The 20,836-nt window shown below is 45.8% G+C and overlaps 1 protein-coding gene across 5 annotated transcripts in view; it reads left to right on the top strand.

Annotated features, from left to right (window-relative positions):
* Nucleotides 1–20,836, top strand: part of LOC135920903 (galactose-3-O-sulfotransferase 3-like) — a 147,219-nt gene that overhangs the window by 67,561 nt on the left and 58,822 nt on the right. For 3 of the 5 annotated variants that reach the window (XM_070531490.1, XM_070531489.1, XM_070531488.1), the window contains exon 2: nucleotides 20,044–20,288. In XM_070531490.1, the coding sequence (XP_070387591.1) occupies nucleotides 20,044–20,288 (245 nt within the window). The remainder of the gene's footprint in view (nucleotides 1–20,043; nucleotides 20,289–20,836) is intronic. The other 2 variants (XM_070531491.1, XM_070531492.1) reach the window with 1 other exon arrangement.

Below are 20,836 nucleotides of genomic sequence, written 5' to 3'. Positions count from 1 at the left end.
GCACCCACGCACGCGCGCACACACACCCGCACACTGCACTCACGCACACACACGCACGTGCACGCAGAAACCCGCACACCCATCCTCACACGCACACACCCGCACACAACCACGCACGCGCATACAGCAACGCACACGCAGACACACGCACGTGCGCACGCTCCCGCACGCACACACATCCGCAATCACCTGCACTCGCGCGCGCACACACACACTGTGCTCCTGTTCAAGCCGAAGTCCCGCTGTCTAGGCCGCACCAGGCACGCAGCAATGCTGTCGAATCCCTTGGGGCATCGTTTGGCGCTGCGGTCACTTGCTCTCATCACTGCATCACTGTTGTCTCTGTTAGGTTGCGAATTTCAGTATCTTCGCAATACTAATCTGAAGTTATCTTTTTTTTGTTTCCTTCTTTGGCTTCCATACCTCCTGATATGTTTAACTGATGTTTTTTTACCTTATGTTCTTATGCTGCGGTTTTTGCAATCACCTATATATATGTTCTTCGTTTTAATAAAAATTCTGTTGAGTTAGCGTTTGTCCTGTCTGCTCCTTTCTGTGTACGTGTTCACTTCGCGCTACAAGCCAAGATCATGTTACCGTACCAACTCGCCCAACTGTCTATCCTTTTGCATTACATTTCTTGTACACAGGGCTCTTTTCAATGTGAACGCTTTAACCTTTCTAGTGAAGCCAATGTTGCTTCTTTGATTGCACTAACAGTTTGCAAAGCCAGAACTGTGGCATGGTACAGCAGAACCGGCACTTGCCCTCCGGATATTCAAGCAATCTTTGGAATCATGAAACCTTCAACAGGACACTCCCGAAGGATGGCCCGGATTCTGAACTCGGAACTCTGGCGGCAGGTCCGTCTCTTCAGGGTCAGGCTACTGGTTTTGTGCGGGAGAGCCCCATCTGCGGAAGGCCAACGACGATGTTTTCGGCAGTGGATTAGGATCGCAGAGCAGGCCACGGAATTCCTATGGGCCCATGCTCGTCATTCGTTACCGAAGAAGGATAAGACTACGCGGGACCAAGGAAAAGTGTTTGCGCTCGGCGGTCAACAACTCCCAGCAAACATCGAAAGCACTCTGCGCAAGGGACCAAAATTTGCCCGTGAACCTGGTTTGTCACCTCCGGAAAAGGTCAGCTTGACTAGATCCATTTCTCGTTGGGTCACTGAAGACTTTCAACCAAAGTGTGTGACTGAATGCGTTGATGTGATCGCGAGGACTGCACCTCAGCTCAGTAAGTCAGACAACCTAACTGGTGTGTCGCGTTTTTTCGTCAAGCATGAGCTTAGGTTGGTTACTGCGGACAAAGAAGGTTTCTTTGTTGTTGTTCCTGAAGAATTGTACACACAAAGAGCTATAAACCGCTATTGACAAAAATTTTGTTCCGAAAATTACCAATTTAAAAAAAGTGAAGAAAACTGCAATTGATTTGCTTGAGCAATTTGGTCTGGAGTGCCTCGCGTCGGGAGTTACATTCCAAGGGTCTGCACCTCGACATATTTTTTAGTGCTAAGACACATAAGCCTTTTCGAGCCATTATTTCTGAAAAAGGAACGTGGCAGTACACTATCTCCACTTTTTTGCATAACGTACTGTCTTCAGTTCGTCTTAATGACCCCTTCCTGATAAGACATTCGGAAGAAATTGCAGCCTTCCTAACAGAAAATAATCCAGGTAAATGCTCAGCGATCAGTGTTGATGTAAAATATCTTTTTTATCCGCTTCCGCAATCGGAACTACTGTGTAGTGTTAAAAAAGCAGTGACGCTCAACAATGATGAGTTCCGGTTTACTCAGGACTGTGGGATGCCCGTGGAATCTTTTTTAGATCTTTTGTTGTTTTACATAGGGGATACCGTTCTAAAATGGGGTAGTTCTATGTATGTACAAAAATCGGGAGTTTGCATTGGTTCAAAAGTTGCGCCAGTTTTGAGTGATATTTATCTAAGTCGAGTCAATAGAAAATTTCAAAACAATCTTGAGGAATTGGCAGTGCATGCGTTTAGATACGTAGATGACTGCCTGGTGTTTTGTTCTCGCGATAACTACACCAAGAAAGCTACGGATATTTTAAAGGTTTTTAGGGAATGTGGTGGGGGCCTAGTTTTCACGCTTGAGCTTATCCAGGGCAACAAATTACAGTTTTTAGATCTGTGCTTAACGTTCCAGGATGAGCATGTGTGTTCGCACTATTCGCCTAGGGCTAAGAAGCCTCTGCTTGAATTTTCTTCTTGTCATTCTAAACTTGTTAAACAGGGGATAGCTCATACAACTCTTAGGTCTGCCATTACTAAATCATGTCCGCACAATATGCAACAAAGTTTTTCACAACAGATAGAAAGGCTTGGAAAGGCTAGCTATCCCGTATATTTATTATCACTAACCTGCGAAAACTTTTAAAATGGGTAAAAAGCACCGGTAAGAAACAAGAGAAACAAAAAAGAAACAAAGTTTGCTGTGGTACCCTATATACATAGATTATCCCATGGTTTAAGGAACGTGGCCAATAGGTATGACATCAATACAGTTTTCTCGGCTCCTCGCAACTTGTCTAACATGTGCCCTATGATAAATAGGAAACTGAACAGGGTTGCAAAAAAGAAAAGATGACTGCGGCGTTAACCTTGCGTCCCCTTTAGTGCCTTGCAACACCGGTATAGTTTATCAGATTCCACTCGAGTGCGGGAAAGCTTACATTGGACAGAGCGGCAGGTGCATTAACATTAGACTAAAAGAACACAAACATTCACTAAACAACCCTAATGCATCACATTTGGCGTCACATTGTTTCAATTGTGGTTGTAAACCTTTCTTTGAAGACACAAAAATTCTTTCCAGACACAAATGCCAAACCACACGGGAAATTATCGAGGCATTCCACATCAAAAGATTAGGAGACACTTGCGTTAGCCATGCAACGTTGTCTCTGTTAGATTCCGAATTTCAGTACCTTCGCAACACGTGTACTAATCTGAAGTTATCTTTTTTGTGTTTCCTTCTTTGACTTCCATACCTCCTGATATGTTTAACTGATGTTTTTTACCTTGTCATGTTCTTATGGTGCGGTTTTTGCAATCACCTATATATATGTTCTTCGTATTAATAAAAATTCAGCTGAGAGTTAGCGCTCGTCCTGTCTGCTCCTTTCTGTGTCCGTGTTCACTTCGCGCTACAAGCCAAGATCATGAATAAAATTAATTTAATTTACCAAATTGTGATATAGAACACGAATTATTGAGAGGTGCGTTCGAACACTTGACACCACCATGCTTGTCACAAACATACGAAGCAAACCGCCAATGAAGCCGGAGAAATATTAACTGTTCTTTCTTTAATTGAAATGGCAAACGAAGGGAAAAAGGAAATAAGGTGAACGAAAAGATAACTTTCCGGGAGCCGAAACCACATCTTCCGCATTACAAGCGTGAGGAGCATTGAAGCTACCGCAGCGGCAATCCTACCCTGAAGCTTTTCGGGTATTTGTTTAGATGTAGTGTGCTATTAGCGGCGAGAATTTGGAGTGGCGCCCTCTCGCGAGTGACGTCACGGCCAGGACGCCGCTCGCTCCGGATGCCGTGCGCGCGCGTTCCCTTCGTGCATGCTTGAGGCGGCTCGAGCCGTAGTTACAGAGGAATATTTCTCATTATTTCTGCTGCCGTGCCCGAACCGCAGTTTCTTCTTCAAAACCGCCTGAATCGAGAAAATTTGCGACTTGGATATTGCAAGCTATGTAGCGCTGAAGGGGTCTACTGTTCCTGCGATGCATATATGGGCTGTGTCTGTCCATAAATGTTGCTTAAAAAGAATGGATGCTAGCTCAACACACGAAGTTATGTTTGATGCTCCTCTAAACACTTAACATTCTCTTAGTACTTAGCTGTGAGAGACATCGCATTTTAAATGGAAGGAAACCTTGATATTTGGTGGCAACATTATAAAATTGTGTTAGAAGGAAGCTTTCATCATGATTCTTATTACTCTAGTGAGTTTTAGTCAAATGTGGCTACTGTATTAGGGCCTAAAAGGAAGAGTTAGGCGCGCATTTTTTGTGAAAAGGTTTCGTACTACTTTCACCGTTCTCTGAAACAGGCACCCAGAAACGCATTGGCTGTTAACGGCGCATCATGTATTGTATATATATATATATATATATATATATATATATATATATATATATATATATACACTTAACGAAAACCATGACAGCAATCACATGAAATAAAATTTCGTGGTTAAGATCGAGAACCAATCAACTGCAAGCGATGAAATGTATCATAGTCTCCCTCGCTAGCTTTTATCGACGACATGGCACACCCCTCCCGCAACGGAAGCGACCAACTGTCGTTATGGCGAGGCACGCATTGTTCGCGAAACCAAGCAGTTCACCATAACTTCGAATTGACACCATGAAGTAGCTCTTTACAGCTCCAATTACAATGCCTATAGCATACCCGAGGCACTACAGCGCAGCTTAGGCTCCCTTGAAATGGAAAATTCAAACACATTGTCTCACCATGTCTTGAACCTGCGTTGTTTTATCATACAAACTGAATACGGTTCGCGTCGTCAGTACGTACAAGAAACGCTCGCATACCCGCCTCATAAAGAAGAACCCACAAGCCTCACACGAGTTAACTTGACTTTTGACCTCCACTGGGGAACAACGATATATCTTCAGTATGTGCCACACTACTAATGAGCGAGGCTTCGGCTTCTTGCTGCCTGCAGCGAAACAGTACAAAAGGCATATTTCACTCAGATATTTGACCTGAGCAACCTGTTTCAGTTCTCCAAAGAGGTTCATCATGTCTGTTTCTCAAGCAAGAAGCACCAGTAAATTGCTCAAGTGAGCTGAACGTGTAGCATGGAAAGGGAATAAATATTGGTCCATTCCTTTCCGTGTGCTGCAAAGAGCTGTAAGCCTCAATCAGCTTTGCTTCAAATTCCACTTAAGTTTAACCGGTGAAGAACGGCCTTATTTTGAAAACCAGTTAAAAACGCAAGTGTTGCTGGCAGAATCTAAACTGCAATGTTTGTTAAATCCTCGTGTTACTGCCGAGTGTTACTGTGAAGAAATATAACAATTCAATATTAAGCCATGAACTACTCGTCGTCAGCTAACATGTTTTAGTGATTTAAAATCAAGATAAATGTTGACAAGTCATGTATAGCCAGCGTTTGATTGTGACAAGTACGTTGCACCATGGTGGGTATGGAATCCTAGCTGAATTCTTATGTGATGTGCTTTTGCGTCTATGCTTTTATTATTCACGTGAGATACCGCTGCAAAGTTTAGATGCGCGCATGAAAAACCCATAATGGGCTGGTCTGAGCTCCCTCGAGTGGCACTATAAAAAAATTATGGCGTTTTACGTGCCAAATCTGCTTTCTGATTATGAGGCACGCCGTAGTGGAGGACTCCGGAAATTTTGACCACCTGGGGTTCTTTGGCGTGCACCTAAATCTAAGTACACAGGTGTTTTCGCATTTCATATTCATCGAAATGCGGCCGCCCAGGCCGGGATTCGATACCGCGACCTCGTGCTCAGCAGCCCAACACCATAGCCACTGAGGAACCACGGCGGGTTCCTCAGTGGCTATGTCACTGTAGTGGCACTATTGGCCTCGAGCTCCACCACTGAAAAAGCTGGCGCCACCGTCGGCGTGACGTGCTAGGAGGGATCACGTGGACATAGCGGCCGCGTCGGCTGCTTCGGGCGCGCCGAAGCGGGCTGAAAACGAGTTTCAATTCCCTCGTACGCTGCGGTCCTCATTTATTGGCGAAATTTTCCCGCTTCGAGTGTCTCCTTTACAACGCTTGAAAGCACTACAATAGGTAGTGGCTGCCTTTGAAGGCGCGCAACATGGTAGGCTACTGCTCGGTGCCGCAGGGCCGGACGCACGTAACGGAGGCCGGTGTCAGCCTTATTCACACGTAGCCGCAGGACAAGAAGCTGCGTGAAGCTTGGCTCGCGAAACATCAAACCGGCAAACAGTCATCGGCTACAACTCGGGTATGCAGCAAGCACAGACGCGAGGAAGATTTCTGCTACGGCGCCCGGTCCGCGATGTTCGGAAAACGCGCACTGAGACGCTCGCCCGAGTCCGCTGCCCGACTAATGTCATGACGGTTTGGTCTATGAACTTGTCGATGCTATAGATACTGGCAAGTTCAATGGAGTGGAAAGGCAGCGGTAAGAAGCACATTTAAAAAAAAGCATGGCATATGGTCATGTTTGTGTTATGAATTAATGCACTGGATTACAAAAAAGGAGCAGCGGGAAATTGCACGGTGAGAACACCGATAAACATATAGTGCGACGCAACTCGAGAAGTAATATTGAAAGGTCAAAGAATTTAGAAAAAAAAAAAAGATTGAATCGTCGTGACGGCATATCACAGTCCCCGTAGGCGTCGAAGTCTCTACAATGAAATTATTTTTGAACAGCTCTGATAGTGCCCACGCAACAATGGTTACTTGTTTACTGTCAAATGCTCATATTCTGCGGCCTAAAGCTCATGGCACGGTGCGAAAACGCGCGCGCGGAGAAAGCGAAACAGTGCGCGGACAAGCATGCAGACGCGCAGTCGGTCGCTCCGAATCTGCGCGATCGCTGCATTGAGGCTTCGTTCTATTACGCTCCATTTAGATATACAAACACTATAAGAACATATTTCACATAGTTTGCTCTCCGCGTTTGCCTACCTTGGACGCAAGAAGTCGGTTCGAGAGACTCCATCGCTGCGACCGCACGCAGTGGCGTTCAGTGTACAGTGCTCACGGAATGAAATGGGACACGGAGCATTTAGTAGAACCCTACATATGTGCGAAGTACGCGCGAGCACCATGTCATGTCGCTAATAATTTGGTCACCAAAGGTGACGAGGACCCCGATGTAAGCGTACGCGCCAGAATTGTGTCGATGTGACACGAACTCCAGCCGGTTGAAACGAAAGTATGCGCATTACTTAGCCCTAAATTGACGCGTTTCATTCCGTGAGCACTGTACGTATTCGGTAAAGAGATAGCGTCTGTAAACGATTGTGTGCTTTCAGTTTGCCCAAGATTATTATTTAGGCAGTAAGAAACTTCTCTCGTTTCGAAAGTACTTACAGAAATGTCCGGGAGAGCTCGCGCGTGGTGCTTTCAGTGAGCGCTGACAACAAAAGCTATGAGGAGCGCGCCGCGTGATCCCTCATACTACGCCAGCGAGGCGCTTCCGATAGATGGCGACTCCGTAACTCCTCGCCGCCAATAGCGTTGCCTTTGAGAAATAAATTGTCGTTTAGGAAATAAGCTCCTTGATTACATCTTCGCGAACGAAGACTTAGTAAAAGATATATTTGAGAGGCCTGTCATAAGTATACAAGCATAGAGAACGAGAGCGAACAAACAGAAACACTGCAGAAGGCGCCTGGGCACCGCAGCAGACGACAGGCACGAGTCCGTGCCCTGACGTCACGCGAGCGCCGCTCGCAGTGCCCCTCTAGGTCGTTTTCGGGGCTAATAGATCTGTCCCTGGGAGTGTTAGCGAAGGCTCACTGCGGCCGGTGTGGGAGGAAGCTTGAACTCGGGCCCTACTTCAAGGCGGTCTATTCAAATACATGTAGAACGCAAAAACATTTTTCTCAGATAACCCATGGACCGATATTAATGAAGTTTGTTGCATTTGAGAGATAAAGTTAAATTCTAGTGACTGTTGGAAGTCTACTAGCGTACGGTGAGGGGCTAGTTGGTATGACATTATGAGAACAAAGAAAAACTGCGCAAAAAATAACAAGACAGAGAAGTTTAGATGTTAGACTGTTGGAAGTGGAATTTCAATTTAGGGCTTGAATTTTTTAAAAAAGATTTTCCAAAATTCGCAAGTTTAAAAAGAAACATAGAAGCATGAAGTTTACAAATTAATAACTCTACATCAAGAATAGATATCGCGGTTCTGTACACGGCACCCATTAGATCATTGAAAGCGGACAAATGTGGGTCATTATATATTTTACGTGAATTCGTTAGGTTGTCTACGAGGTTTTCGCAAAAGCTGTATATTCATATTACAAGATTTTTTTTTAGATTCACGTGTAACATACCGATTTTGTTCGTGTTAGATTTACTAATAAATGCAATGCGGAGAATTGTGATATCATTTTTCATCGCTGAGTTACAGAGTTGTAAACATGACAGTTTCGTTTTCTGTACATTTCTGATTTTTGTCGGTATTTAACGAAAAATTTACGACTTAAATAAAAAATTTGAAATAAACAGTCACAACATTTTAAGTTTTTCTTTTATATACAAGAAATCTCGCCAAATTTGGTGCTGTGGTTGCCGAGAAAAACGAATTCTCATTTTACAGGTATTTAGACCCGAGCTAAAGCTTCCTCTTATAGGGCCCTTGAAACGGTTCGGACAAATTTTGTAGACGCGTAGGGTACAGCTAAAGTTAATCATTTGCACCACAATTTGTACCCGCCGTGGTTGCTCAGGGGCTATGGTGTTGGGCTGCTGAGCACGAGGTCGCGGTATCGAATCCCGGCCACGGCGGCCGCATTTCGATGGGGGCAAAATGCGAAAACACCCGTGTGCTTAGATTTAGGTGCCCGTTATAGAACCCCAGGTGGTCGAAATTTCCGGAGTCCACTACGGCGTGCCTCATAATCAGAAAGTGGTTTTGGCACGTAAAACCCCATAATTTAATTTAACCACAATTTGTGTGAAACGTTTCATATTAAGAGAGCTACGGACGATTACAAGTTACCCTCCTCCATAGTCAAGCATTTTCTCCTCAACTCCTTTTCCGAGTGATCGGGGCTAAGCTCCGCCTTCACTTGCTGTGCGTCACAATGGCACGTCGTGTCGTCGACTTCCGGTTCTCTGGGAGCGAGCGCGCGAAGCCTCTCCGAGCTCTCCGCCAGCTGCTCGGCCGTCGACCCCGAGCGAGAGCAGCGTGCGTGGCGAGCATTCTGCCGCAGCGCCGAACGTGTCTGGTGTTCCGGTACCCACACGCTAGCCGGGCGTTTCGACGGAACGGCATAAACTCAAGCTGATGAAGGAACTTTGGCGTAGACATGCGTGAGCGACCTGATCGATCTGCATGGTCCAGCCAACCATGGCGCAAAGCGTATACCCAGCGAAACAGAGAGCTAATATCGCTCTAACCAAGTGTAAGACATTATAAATAATTACAAGAACAACGTACGTGTTAGCGATTACACTCCGACGAAACATTTACACCAGCAGCAAAGAGGTATACATTTCGTTACTACTACTGTGTGTGGTTGAACTCTATGCCACCAAGTAAGTGGCTGCACCGTGCAGACCATTCACATTTACGCTTCTGCTCATCCCGTGAAACGACACGGTGAAATGGCCAGGCCCTGTCCCCCTTGCGCTTGCGTTTACCCTAATACCGGACTTGCGAAACGCTCTTGCGTTAGTAATCTTCGGGTGTAAAGTGACGGCCACAAACGCGCAAATTCTGGCGTCGATCGGATAGCGGCAGTCCGATGCGCTGCAGCCAGTCATCTCGTCTGCTGCCTTGCAGATGGACACGATGTGCAGCTTTACATATTTCCAGTCGCTACGTTTGCAGTCCACAACGCAACAAAGTCGGATCATAGTGCTCGCGAAAAGACTGAGACCGACTCTGACCGCGGAGCTCTCGTCAAAATGGAGCACGTTGTAACACAAGCAGACGACGCTTGCTGTGTACCGGAAGTGCTTAAGTGTAGTGAGAAATTGTTCTCGTGATTCTCTTTCTGTTACTTTTTTTATAGAAACAAATTAACTAACATTCCAACAATTACGAACATCATTTGTTCGCCATAAAGGTGGAAAAATTATCGACGACGTGCCCTGGGCAGCCAATCGGATAGCTCGTCCACATGATGTCAGTTGGGTGATCTAAGTCATATGGGTTGGGGTGGCTGAAAATTCCGCCGAGCAGTGTGCTGCGTTCGCAGCGATGTACATCTTTAAAACCTTATAATAAATTACACGCTTTACGCGGGGCACTTAGATGCGTCGATTAATGATCAGACGGACCTACTCTAACGACTCAGTACGTTTGCAGAAAATCGTCAAAATCGTTTCAGGGTCCCTTTACGAGCAGACAACTCGTGTGATAGTATACTTGGTGGCGTAGAGGTCGCCAAAGTCAAGGCGCTCGTTCATAAATGAACCATATGACGAATTTTTCTTCAACTGCGAAGCTTTTCTTTCGAGGAACCCTTTGAAGCAATTTTTTTACGTTTGGGCGGATGTCTCATTTTCGCTTTATTGATTACTTCCCTCCACCTTACGGGTTTCTGCAGAATTATTGCGCCATACAACTGCAAGAAAAGTTGACACCTTTCATCGCGAATCACTGCGTTGTTGTTTTTCCATTCGCGTTCCGTTGCCCGGCTGCGCACGGAGCGTCGAAGGCCGCTGTCGACGCCCGCCGCGACGCCACCGCTGCTGCGGCCGCGGGGCTCGAGGCATCCAGGCGAGGCACGCGTCGCGTACTACCATCCACATGGGTCTGCCGAAGGGTGAGCATTGTTAAATTTTGTCAATATGTGGAAATTGAGAGTGGAAGCGTGCTAGCTACTTGAGTCAGGGCTGGAAGCAGCCGAGGTGCTCAGGAAAAGTTTTCTTTGACAGTGATAGAGGGAAAGCAAGGAGAACACCCGTGCATGTAAGCCACCTGTCCTCTTTCACGTGCAGATGAAATAGGGACGTGTGAAGAAATATCAGTCGACCCGTTAGCGAGCGCGGGTTGGAACGAATACTCACGTATCATTGCGCAACGAAAAAGACACGGGCGATAAAGATGACATCAACAGGGACCATTAATAAAAGGGAAATGACTCTTATTGGACAGAGATGGAAAGAGGGAAAGATGGGAAGGTTAACCAGACTTTGTCGTAGTTTGCTAGCCCGGGGAAAGAGCAATGAGAGAGGGGGGGAGGGGGGACACGAGTCTATGCAAGACGCAGCGTATCTGCAGTTGGGAACTCAAATCTGTCGCATTCATGGACCTGTGCTCGCGTAAAAGAGCAAACTTTCCGTGTACACTGGATGTTGTACACGGCGCAATAATACTTGAGTAATGGACTCCGCTCGGTCGGGAGCGGAATCAGCTGCCGACATCAGCAGCTCGCGTACTCGGAGCAGGTAAATTTTCACAAGCACTGAACCGATTTCTTACGCTTACCAAAAGACCGCTATCATAAATACAAAAATGTTCTGGATTGGTTCCATCCCTGTGAAATGGCATGTACGTAATTTTCTAGCTGACACCGTGCTTTTCTTAACTTTTTTTCATGTTGTTTTCTACCCTCTTAAACAAAATTACTCCCTTTTGCCACGCAACCATAATCGTCATCTGTCTTGTCCGCATTTCCTTTCTTTAACGCGGCGAGCCCGGTACTTCCAAGTCAGGAACGGCATGCCCGTTATCAGCATGACAGAGCATTCTCGACAGGAAACCAGCGAGCGCAGCGTTTTCAAGGAAGGAAACTCAAGCAAGACAGGTGACGATTATCGTTGTGTGGCAGCTATACACCCCAAAGGGTGTACATTAGTTTAAGAGTGTAGTAATCCTACTACACTTCTTAAAATTAAATTATGGGGTTTTAGTGCCAATACCACGATCTGATTATGGAGGCACGTCGTGGTCAGGGACTCCGGAAATTTGAACCACTGTGGGTTCTTTACCGTGCACCTAAATCTACGTACACGGATGTTTTCGGATATCTTCCCATAGAAATGCAGCCGCCGTGCCGGCCCTAACACCATAGCCACTAAGCCACTATGGCGGATCTTTTTTCTTTTTTACACCACTGTATTTGCTTTTCCAAACTCCTGTATTGTATTTTGCAATGAAGGTCTTGTATATTTCTGTACGTTTGCAAATGACGAACTGTACCTGGACTTCTTATACAAGCGTTTCTCTATGTTTTATCATCATCATCATCATTTATTGTCCCTTAAAGGCCCCTGTCAGGGTATTACATAAGGGGGGAGCGTGTACAAGGTAGAAAGGAACAAAGGTCAAAAACATAACAATCAACACAGGGACATAAAAAGAAGCAAGGAACGCAATAGTCAACACGGTGCTTGCCAATATTACCTTGAAGCCACAAGCGCCACACTTGTCGGCCGAAGGTTAGGGCAGCAGGGCGAGTAAACAATGGTTACAGGGAAGAAAAAAGAAAAACTCAATACAGGAAAAGGGATAAAATTTCATGAACACAAATCGGAACAAAAAGAAACATGTCAACCCAGGTGATTTAACAGCATCGCCTTAAACCTTGTCACATCGTGCTCATTAGTTATTGAATCGGGCAGCAGGTTCCATTCTTCAATTGCGGTCGGAAAGAAGGACCTGTTAAAAGCATTAGTGGAGCCATGAAGTCGTTGGACGCCATTAGAATCGAATAGGCGGCGCGATGTACGAATGGGAGGAAATATAAGGGAACCGCGCAGATAGGGGAAATTGAAATATAACTTATGGAATAAACACAGGCGTGCAACTTTTCGTCTGAGAGCTAAGGAAGTGAGGCGAAGTGATAGTTTAATGGAGCTACCGCTGGAATGAAAGTCGTATGTCGACGATATGAAGCGTGCTGCACGGTTCTGGACGGATTCAAGCATGTTAATTATGTAGGACTGATGAGGACTCCAGATCGCGGATGCATATTCAAGCCTACTGCGGACAAAAGTTTCATATGCCAGTTTTCGTATGTTAGCGGGGGAAGTGGGAAGTGATCTTTTGATAAAACCAAGTGTACGTGAAGCGTCGGCCGTGATTTTTGTGATATGATCAACCCAAGTTAATTTGCTATTAATTGTGATGCCAAGGTAACGATAAGATTCTACCTGCTATAGGTCCTCAGAAAATAAAGAGTAAGGATAAATTAAATTAGACCGCTTCCGAGAAATTTGCATAAAACTGCACTTCCTAGTGTTTAATTCCATCATCCACGATGTGCACCAATTTTCAATAAGCTTCAGATCGTTCTGGAGGGCAGCTTCATCGTCTTTAGTATTTATACGCCGGTAGATAATGCAATCATCTGCGAAAAGGCGGATGGTGGATGAGATGTTGAGTGGGAGGTCGTTAATAAACATTAAGAAGAGAAGCGGGCTCAACACAGACCCCTGTGGTACTCCGGAGGTGACGCAAGTAGAACTTGAAGGAAGTCTGCCTATTACGGTGAACTGAGAGCGAGATGTGAGAAAGTTGTGAATCCAGTCTAAAACAAGTGGGTGAAGGTGAAGACCTGAAAGTTTGTACGTAAGACGTTGATGTGGAACACGGTCGAATGCTTTGGAGAAATCAAGATAGATGACATCGGTTTGGAACAAAGAATCAAGGTTTAGGTGAAGGTCCATGGTAAACTCGAATAACTGTGATTCACATGAATAGCCATGACGAAAGCCATGCTGATTTTTGAAGAAGAAGGAATTGGAATTGAGGGGGAATTGGAATTCAGGTGGGATGCAATATGCGAGTATATAATATGCTCAAGAAATTTACATGGTATGCAAGTTAATGAACTAGGACGATAGTTCGACGGGTCGCTCCGGCTACCAGCCTTGAATGCAGGAACAACTTTGTTAATTTTCCAGTCACTAGGTATAGAACTGTTCGCAAGAGATTGATCAAAAATTATCTTTAGAAAATGAGAAGATACATTTTTTGTGTGTTTTAATATCTTCGCAGTGATGTTGTCTGGCCCGGCGGCACTGGACATGTTTAGTTTGTCTATTAGAGTACAAATGCCAGCAGTAGTGATGTTGATAGGGGCTATCGCAGGAAAGTTAAAAAATTTTTGGTGTGGTGTATTCCAGGCAGGTTCATGTGTGAAGACTGATGTAAAATAAGAGTTCGTGACGTCAGATCGAAGTTCTGGAGGCACCTGTGAACCGTCAGGATATGAAAGGGTAATGCAATGAGTGTTGCGCGATTTGAGTGATAACATCCGCCAGAATTTCTTTGGGTTTGTTAGTAGAATGCCATACAGATCATTGTGAAAAAACTTTCTTTTTGTACACCTAAGGAGACGCGTGTAATCCTGTAGGTATGCAAAATATTTCTTCCATTTAAAAGCCAGCGCAGTTCCTTTAGCTTCACGAAAAAGACGCTTTTTCTTTTGAGAAAGCCTCCTTAAGGAGTTAGAATACCAGGGCTTGTTGGAGTCGCCGCGAATGCATATCAGCGGAACATAGGTTTCGACCAGTTCTTAAAGTTTATTTTTGAAAGCTAGCCAGTTTTCCTCGACAGACCTATTAGATGGGGTAGCCTGAAGTGAAAAAAGAAAGTTCTCAAGCTCTGAGTTGATACGGGCGAAGTCTCCCTTTTTATAATCGCGAATGAACTTAACAGAGCGCTGCCGTTGGGGAAACGGAAGTGATAGGTTGAAAATAACTGTTTTGTGGTCACTGAAACCGTCACTGCTCGACGTGGATTGGATGAGTTCAGGGCTGGACGTAAAGACTAAATCAAGGGTGTTACTGCCACGTGTGGGAAAGTTTACTGTTTGGCTGAGGTTGAAAGTCATGACAACGTCAAGGAAATCTTTCGATTGACAAGAAAATGCGCACAAGTTTCCCCAGTCGATGTCAGGGAAATTACAGTCACCGCAGAGGATGTAATTGGCTTTAGGAAAACGAGTATTAAGATCGAGCAGAACCGAGTAAATATCAGTAGTAAAGGGACTGTCGCTGTCAGGAGGGCGATAACATGCAATAACTATGCATGTGGTTGTGGAAAGGGTAATTCTGATACAAAGAATTTCATGGCAGGAATGAGTCGTAAGACGAGAAGAATTAAGGCTGGTTTTAATAAAGACTAAAACACCCCCACCCCTGCGCGAAACCCTGTCACGTCTGTAGATGAAAAACGGTTTATTGTCGTCAAGCAATAATTGTTGTCAAGCAGTTCCTCGTCAAGGATATTTTCGGAGAGCCACGATTCTGTAAACATAGCGATATCGGTGCCGTTGTCATCAAGAGAAGCTTCCACTGACTCTCTCTTCGGAAGATAGCTACGAATGTTTGCCAAAACAAACGCCATAGATTCACAAACATGTGGGCGTAACGGAGGCAAAAGTGGCTAACAGTGGGAGGGGAGCCTTGAAGTAGCTAGCGACCGCTATGACCCATGCTCTAGCACTGTATCAGCATTGTAGACAAACTGCTTGTTCCCTATGGTTAACTTGTCATACCGTATTTTGTATTTTGAGCCACTTTCATTGCCGAACGCACGAAGTTTCTTTTGAGCTTTACGCACACGCGCTGAAAAATCTTCACGGATTGAAAACCTTGAGCTTAGGGCCAGCAGAAAGGATTTTGCATTTATCTTTAAAATGCGAGAATTTGACTATTATTGGCCGTTTCTTCCCTTGCTCAAAGCGGCCTAAGCGATGCGCTCTTTCAATGTTGGCGGAATCGATTGATGTGCTTAACTTATCTGAGCAGAAAGAAATTACGGCCATTTCAGGCTCCCATGTTACATCCGCCGCATCGGGCAGTCCGAAGAACAGCAGGTTATTTCGCCGAAGTCTGTTTTCGGAATCGTCACATTTTTCTTTGAGGATTCGAATTTCGGATGAAAGGCTGTGAATATCCGAGTTTGAATTAGGCGTTAGACTGACATCATTGCACTGACTCGTTGCGACAATTTTTTCCAGAGCATCAACGCGCGATGAAAGGCTACTGACCAAGCTTTGGAAATTCGACTGGGAAGCGCGAATCATTGCAAGTTCAGTCAAAATGGAATTTTGTGCAAGTTCTAAGCGTGACAAACACTCAGCAATAGAGTCAATGGACGGGGGAGGACCAGGATTTAACTCGATGTCGCCTGACAGAACAAGAAGCAAGGAGTCAAAGTGAGCATTGACGGCGAAAGAACACATGCACCGATACAAAAACACTTGGCAACGTTTGAATGTGGCTGAGGGGCACGACACCGCAAGTAAGCATGGATCGCTAGAGCGAGTACAAGACGCGCCCGGCAAATAACCAACCTGCAGCAAGAAGAAAGGCCATGCTCGTAGCGGTGCGGTGCCCCAAGTGGTCCGTGAAGGTTGGGCGCCTTTGTAGCCAAGGCAATGCTCCCGCGCTGATAGTAGTGGCACGGGGTTGCCAGGCGAAGATCCGGTCGATGACGGTTGGACGATGTTTACACGCCAGCCCGCCTCTTCGCAAATTCCTGCGCCGGTGGTGACGTTGCAGCCAAGGCAGGATAACATCGGCGAGATTTGCGACAGCAAAAAAGCCTGCTGCAAGAAGAAAGGCATGTACTGGAGGCAGGTACTGGAGGTAATAAAGGCAGGTACTGGAGTATCGTACCAAATTTTTAACATTGCTGTAATATTTGTTACGCGCATATAAAATATCCCCCCCCCCCCCATATGTAATGCCCGATGGGCCTTTAGGGTAAATAAAAAAGAAACAAAAATCTCAGGTGAAATATTGTGGTCAGAAAAGCCGAGCGCTCGTGTAAAGCCATCGCGGCAGTGATGTCGTCTTGACCAGTACATAATATTTATTCTCACCATTGATACACGTGCCAGCAGAATCATCGGACCCTGCGGGCAGCCAGAGCTGCACAGTTTTTTCATCGATTGCTCTTTCCTACGTTACAGCAAGTCACCCCAAAAAATAAAGCGCAGTTGGAATTTCGAATTGATAAATATTTCGAAATTTGAACAGTCATGATGGATCAGTTTCAGCGTGGAAGCTGGATGACATGGTTTGCCGCAGAGGCTTTGCGGCCTTTTTTCCATGGAGGCATGACTTTGTAACTTTATGTTGACGAGAAAAAATTATTGCTTTCGATGGTTAAGTTAAATAAGCTTCTTGCGCTAAGTTTACGCTCACGTTTCTTATTTCATTTACAATCTGCTGATTATTTTTTAACATGCACGATCTCATGATGTTTCACTTATAGATTACATTCTCTGCTTTGCAATCTTATTGACCCTTTTTGCAGAGCAGTTAGTTCCATAGAAACGAGATGGCGCTTTCGGCTACGCGCCGCACATTACATCTCAGACATTACAGGAACCTATGACAACGTAGACCGCAACATATTGTGGGATATTCTGGAAGGGGAAGGCTTAGGTGACGATTGTCTGCAGATTTTGAGAGAGATTTACCTAAAAAAATACCGTTTGCGTTGAATGGGAAGGGATGAGGAGCGCGGAGAAAGTTCATATCAACAAGGGGCTGAGGCAGGGGTGCCGTTTATCCCCACTGCTGTTTATGATGTACATGGTGAGGATGGAGAGGGCGCTAGAAGGCAGCGATATCGGGTTCAATCTCTCATACAAACAGGCGGGAAGAGTATAGTAGAGCAGCAGCTTCCAGGTTTATTTTATGCGGGCGACATTGTGTTGCTAGCTAACAAGCAAAGTGATTTGCAACGTCTGGTTAATATCTGTGGACAGGAAGGCAACAATTTAGGTTTGAAATTTAGTGTTAGGAAATCAGGTGTTATGGCATTCAATGAAAACAGTGAACAGACAGTGGCAATACAGGGCCAGGAAATACCTCGGGTAACAGACTATAAATACTTTAGTATATGGATAAACGAAGGAAATAGATATACGGAAACACAGGAAAAAAACAATAACAGTGAAGGGGAAGAGAAATGCATCCATAATGAAGCACAGAGCGCTATGAGGATACAATAGGTACGAGGTGCTCCGAGGTATGTGGAAAGGTGTAATGGTTCCAGGACTTACTTTTGGAAATGCGGTTGTTTGCTTTAAATCAGGGGTACAATCAGGACTCGATGGGAACCAAAGGTCAGTGGCTCGCCCCGCATTGGGCGCTCACGGGAAGACTACAAATGAAGCTGCGCAGGGTGACATGGGCTGGACTAGTTTTGAAGTGAGGGAAGCTCGCAGTAAAATTGAGTATGAAGAACGGCTGAGTAATATGGAAGAAAGTAAGTGGGCTGGGAGAGTGCTGAGGTATCTGTAGAAAAAGAAACATTGACTCACAGTGGAGGAAAAGAACTAGGAAGCTTACCAGCAAGTATGCGGCCTGTAGGGTGGGCAACACAGCAACAAAGAACGTCAAGCCGAAAGTCAGAGAGGATGAAATAATCTCATGGGTGGCGGCAATGGAAAAGAAACCTGCCATGAGTAACTATTTAGGAGGAAACAACGAAATCAGGAAAGAAGCAATTTATGATAACTCAAAGGGAAGCTCATTACTTCTCGAAGCGAGATCGGGATGCCTTAGAACACGCACCTATAAAGCGAGATATAAGAAGAAAGAAGAAGCATGTGCATGCTGCGGTAAAGCTATGGAAACTATGGAGCGTATTGTATTAGAATGTGAAGACGTCTACCCAGCAGTCCATTTAAGCACCACTGGCCTCCTTGAAGCCCTTGGGTTCAGCGGGAGCAGTGGAAAGGCAAACATGTCCGCAATAGGGACTAGTAAGAGGCGATTGATGGATTGGTGGAAGAAAAGTAGGAAAACGTACAAAAGTACAGTTCGCAATTAGGGGATAAGAAAATTTGCTTGTGGGAGTTCAGAGTGCTTTATTTATTTATTTTTTTTATTGTTTAACGTAGGTAGGACATTAGGCAGTTTAATAGCAAGAACTTGGCGGCGCAACCCACCGCCCCGTTGGAAAGGAGACACTCGTAACATCCATTCATACATCCATCCGTCCGTCCGTCCGTCCATCCGCACGTTGCGTCAGCGACAGCGCATGAATACGAAACCGTTACCGCTTCTACCTTGCTTCTGTGCGATCAGCTGTGGGAAATGTAACTGAGTTTCCGCTAGCTCACTGTGCTCCAGTTGTGCTGTAAAGTGTGCAGTGGTGGATTAAAGACGTGTGTAGTATTTGGATGCGAAAATAGTGACTGCCATATTAAGGAATGGAATGAACCTGTGTGGCCAAGCTGACGGACCGCTGCTACACGAGGACAACCTGTTCTGCCGGCCTTTCGCGCTGCAGGACTCTGCCCAAGAATAAAAGACTTGACTCATACGCGAGCGCTGTATCGCTACCCTCCAAAGAAACGATTTGAACCCCCGGCAAGAGTGAGTACGGCTAGTTAAACAATGACAAAGAGAGTGACGCCGCTTCCTGTCACGGTAAATTTCGCGCACGTTATTTACATACATCTGCCCCAACTGGCACGCAAGCTTACGCCCACTCTGTCACCAACGTGTCAAGAATAAATGAATTGGCGCGCAATTGAATATATTGTCACGTAGTAGTGACGGTGAAGAAAGAACACAGTAGCAGTACTGTGAAAGACAAAACTAGCTTTTATTGGGCGAACCTGTGCCCACAAAACAGGATACACTTAAAGCACAACGATAGCGGCGAACACAGTCGGCGATCGTCGAAAATCTGATCAGCGGGTCAAGTGCGTCGGCTTTTATAGAGCAGTCGTCGAATGTTCCAGACTAATCGTTCGGACCCGTGTGCCTTCCACAAAGTTCTACACCATTCGCGTTACGCGATGAAATCAGATAACACAAGGTTCGGCGACAACAGACAGCCAGGTAGAAGCATCGATAACTTTCCAGAAACATCGGATACATTCAGGCGCGTCCCTCGCTGTGCGATTACAGTTGTTAAGCGGCGAAACGTCGTCGCCCGATAAAGATAAGTACACGTGTCAATATGCGCACTTTACACGCACTACAAATGACGGATTACACCAACAGTACACGAATGGTCGAAGCCGAACGTTTCGTGACGGTCCGCAAGAGTAAGCGAGCTACTAGCAATAATGCGTCTTTATTTCAAGGTATATCACAATGCACAGAACAGCTGCGTTTCGAGCCTCGTGTGCAGTAAGAACAAGTATATCGGAAACGAGCACAGCCGCGAGCGATCGGGCAGAAAATTATCCGGTAATGACCGCGGCGAGAAACGTGGCCGCATACTGGAAATGTTTGAGAAACGCTGGAGGGTGTGACAGCGGACGAAAGAAAACAGCGCTCGCAGTGTGGCGTGCACTACTTGCGCGACGTCGTCCCCACTCCACCTGTGTCGTCGCCGCAGGACCCGCTGCGAGGGCTCGTCGCCGGGCTGCGCCGCCGGCGCGTGGCGCTGCTGCTGCTGCTGCTGCTGCTGGGCGCGGCGGCGTGGCGGACCGCCCGGTGGGAAGACGTCGCCGCGTGAGTGCCGCTTGCTGAACAAAGCCCGAGCACGCGTAGCAGCATCTTTTCGCCCCTGTGCGCACAATTTATGTGATACTGCAACTTGTCTGACTCGAATCCTGCCCATGTCAGCCGGTGCAACCCGACGTAAGTTCTTCACCTCTGTCAGACGCTTTCTGCCTCAGTCGGTCTGGCCTCGTCTGAGGCTCTTCAGCGACAGCCAGAATGTGTCCCACCGCAGGAGTGCGAACGCTGTGCTGGGAAAGCTGCATATTTTCTATCGAAGAGATGTAGAGAAAAGAAAGAAAAAAAAAAGCACGAGCAGCGGGAGGCGCCATGGCACTGTCGTGGATGCAACTCCGAAGATGTTGCCTCGGCATTGTTAATTTATTGCTATAATGTTTGCGCAGCTAGATTCCGATTCACTGCAGCTTCCTTTGTACAGTTTGTACTAAACACACTTTTCGGCTACTTCAGAGCGTTGGATTCGCCAGTGACTCGGGCAGAGCGGAACTGCATGACACCACGGATGATGTGGTGTCCCCCCATGTAATACCCTCGTAACGAGGGCCTTTGGAAGTATTTTAAATAAATAAATAAATAAATAAATAAATAAATAAATGTCTCAAAGTGGAATACCACATAATGCGCTAGAAAAAAGAAAAAAAGAAAGCAGGAGAGGTAAACTCCACCAT

The sequence above is a fragment of the Dermacentor albipictus genome, chromosome 1 (genome assembly GCF_038994185.2).
Source record: "Dermacentor albipictus isolate Rhodes 1998 colony chromosome 1, USDA_Dalb.pri_finalv2, whole genome shotgun sequence".
NCBI classification, from domain to species: domain Eukaryota; kingdom Metazoa; phylum Arthropoda; class Arachnida; order Ixodida; family Ixodidae; genus Dermacentor; species Dermacentor albipictus.
The sequence above is the reverse complement of the archived record's forward strand: the minus strand, read 5'-3'. Positions and strand labels throughout refer to the sequence as shown.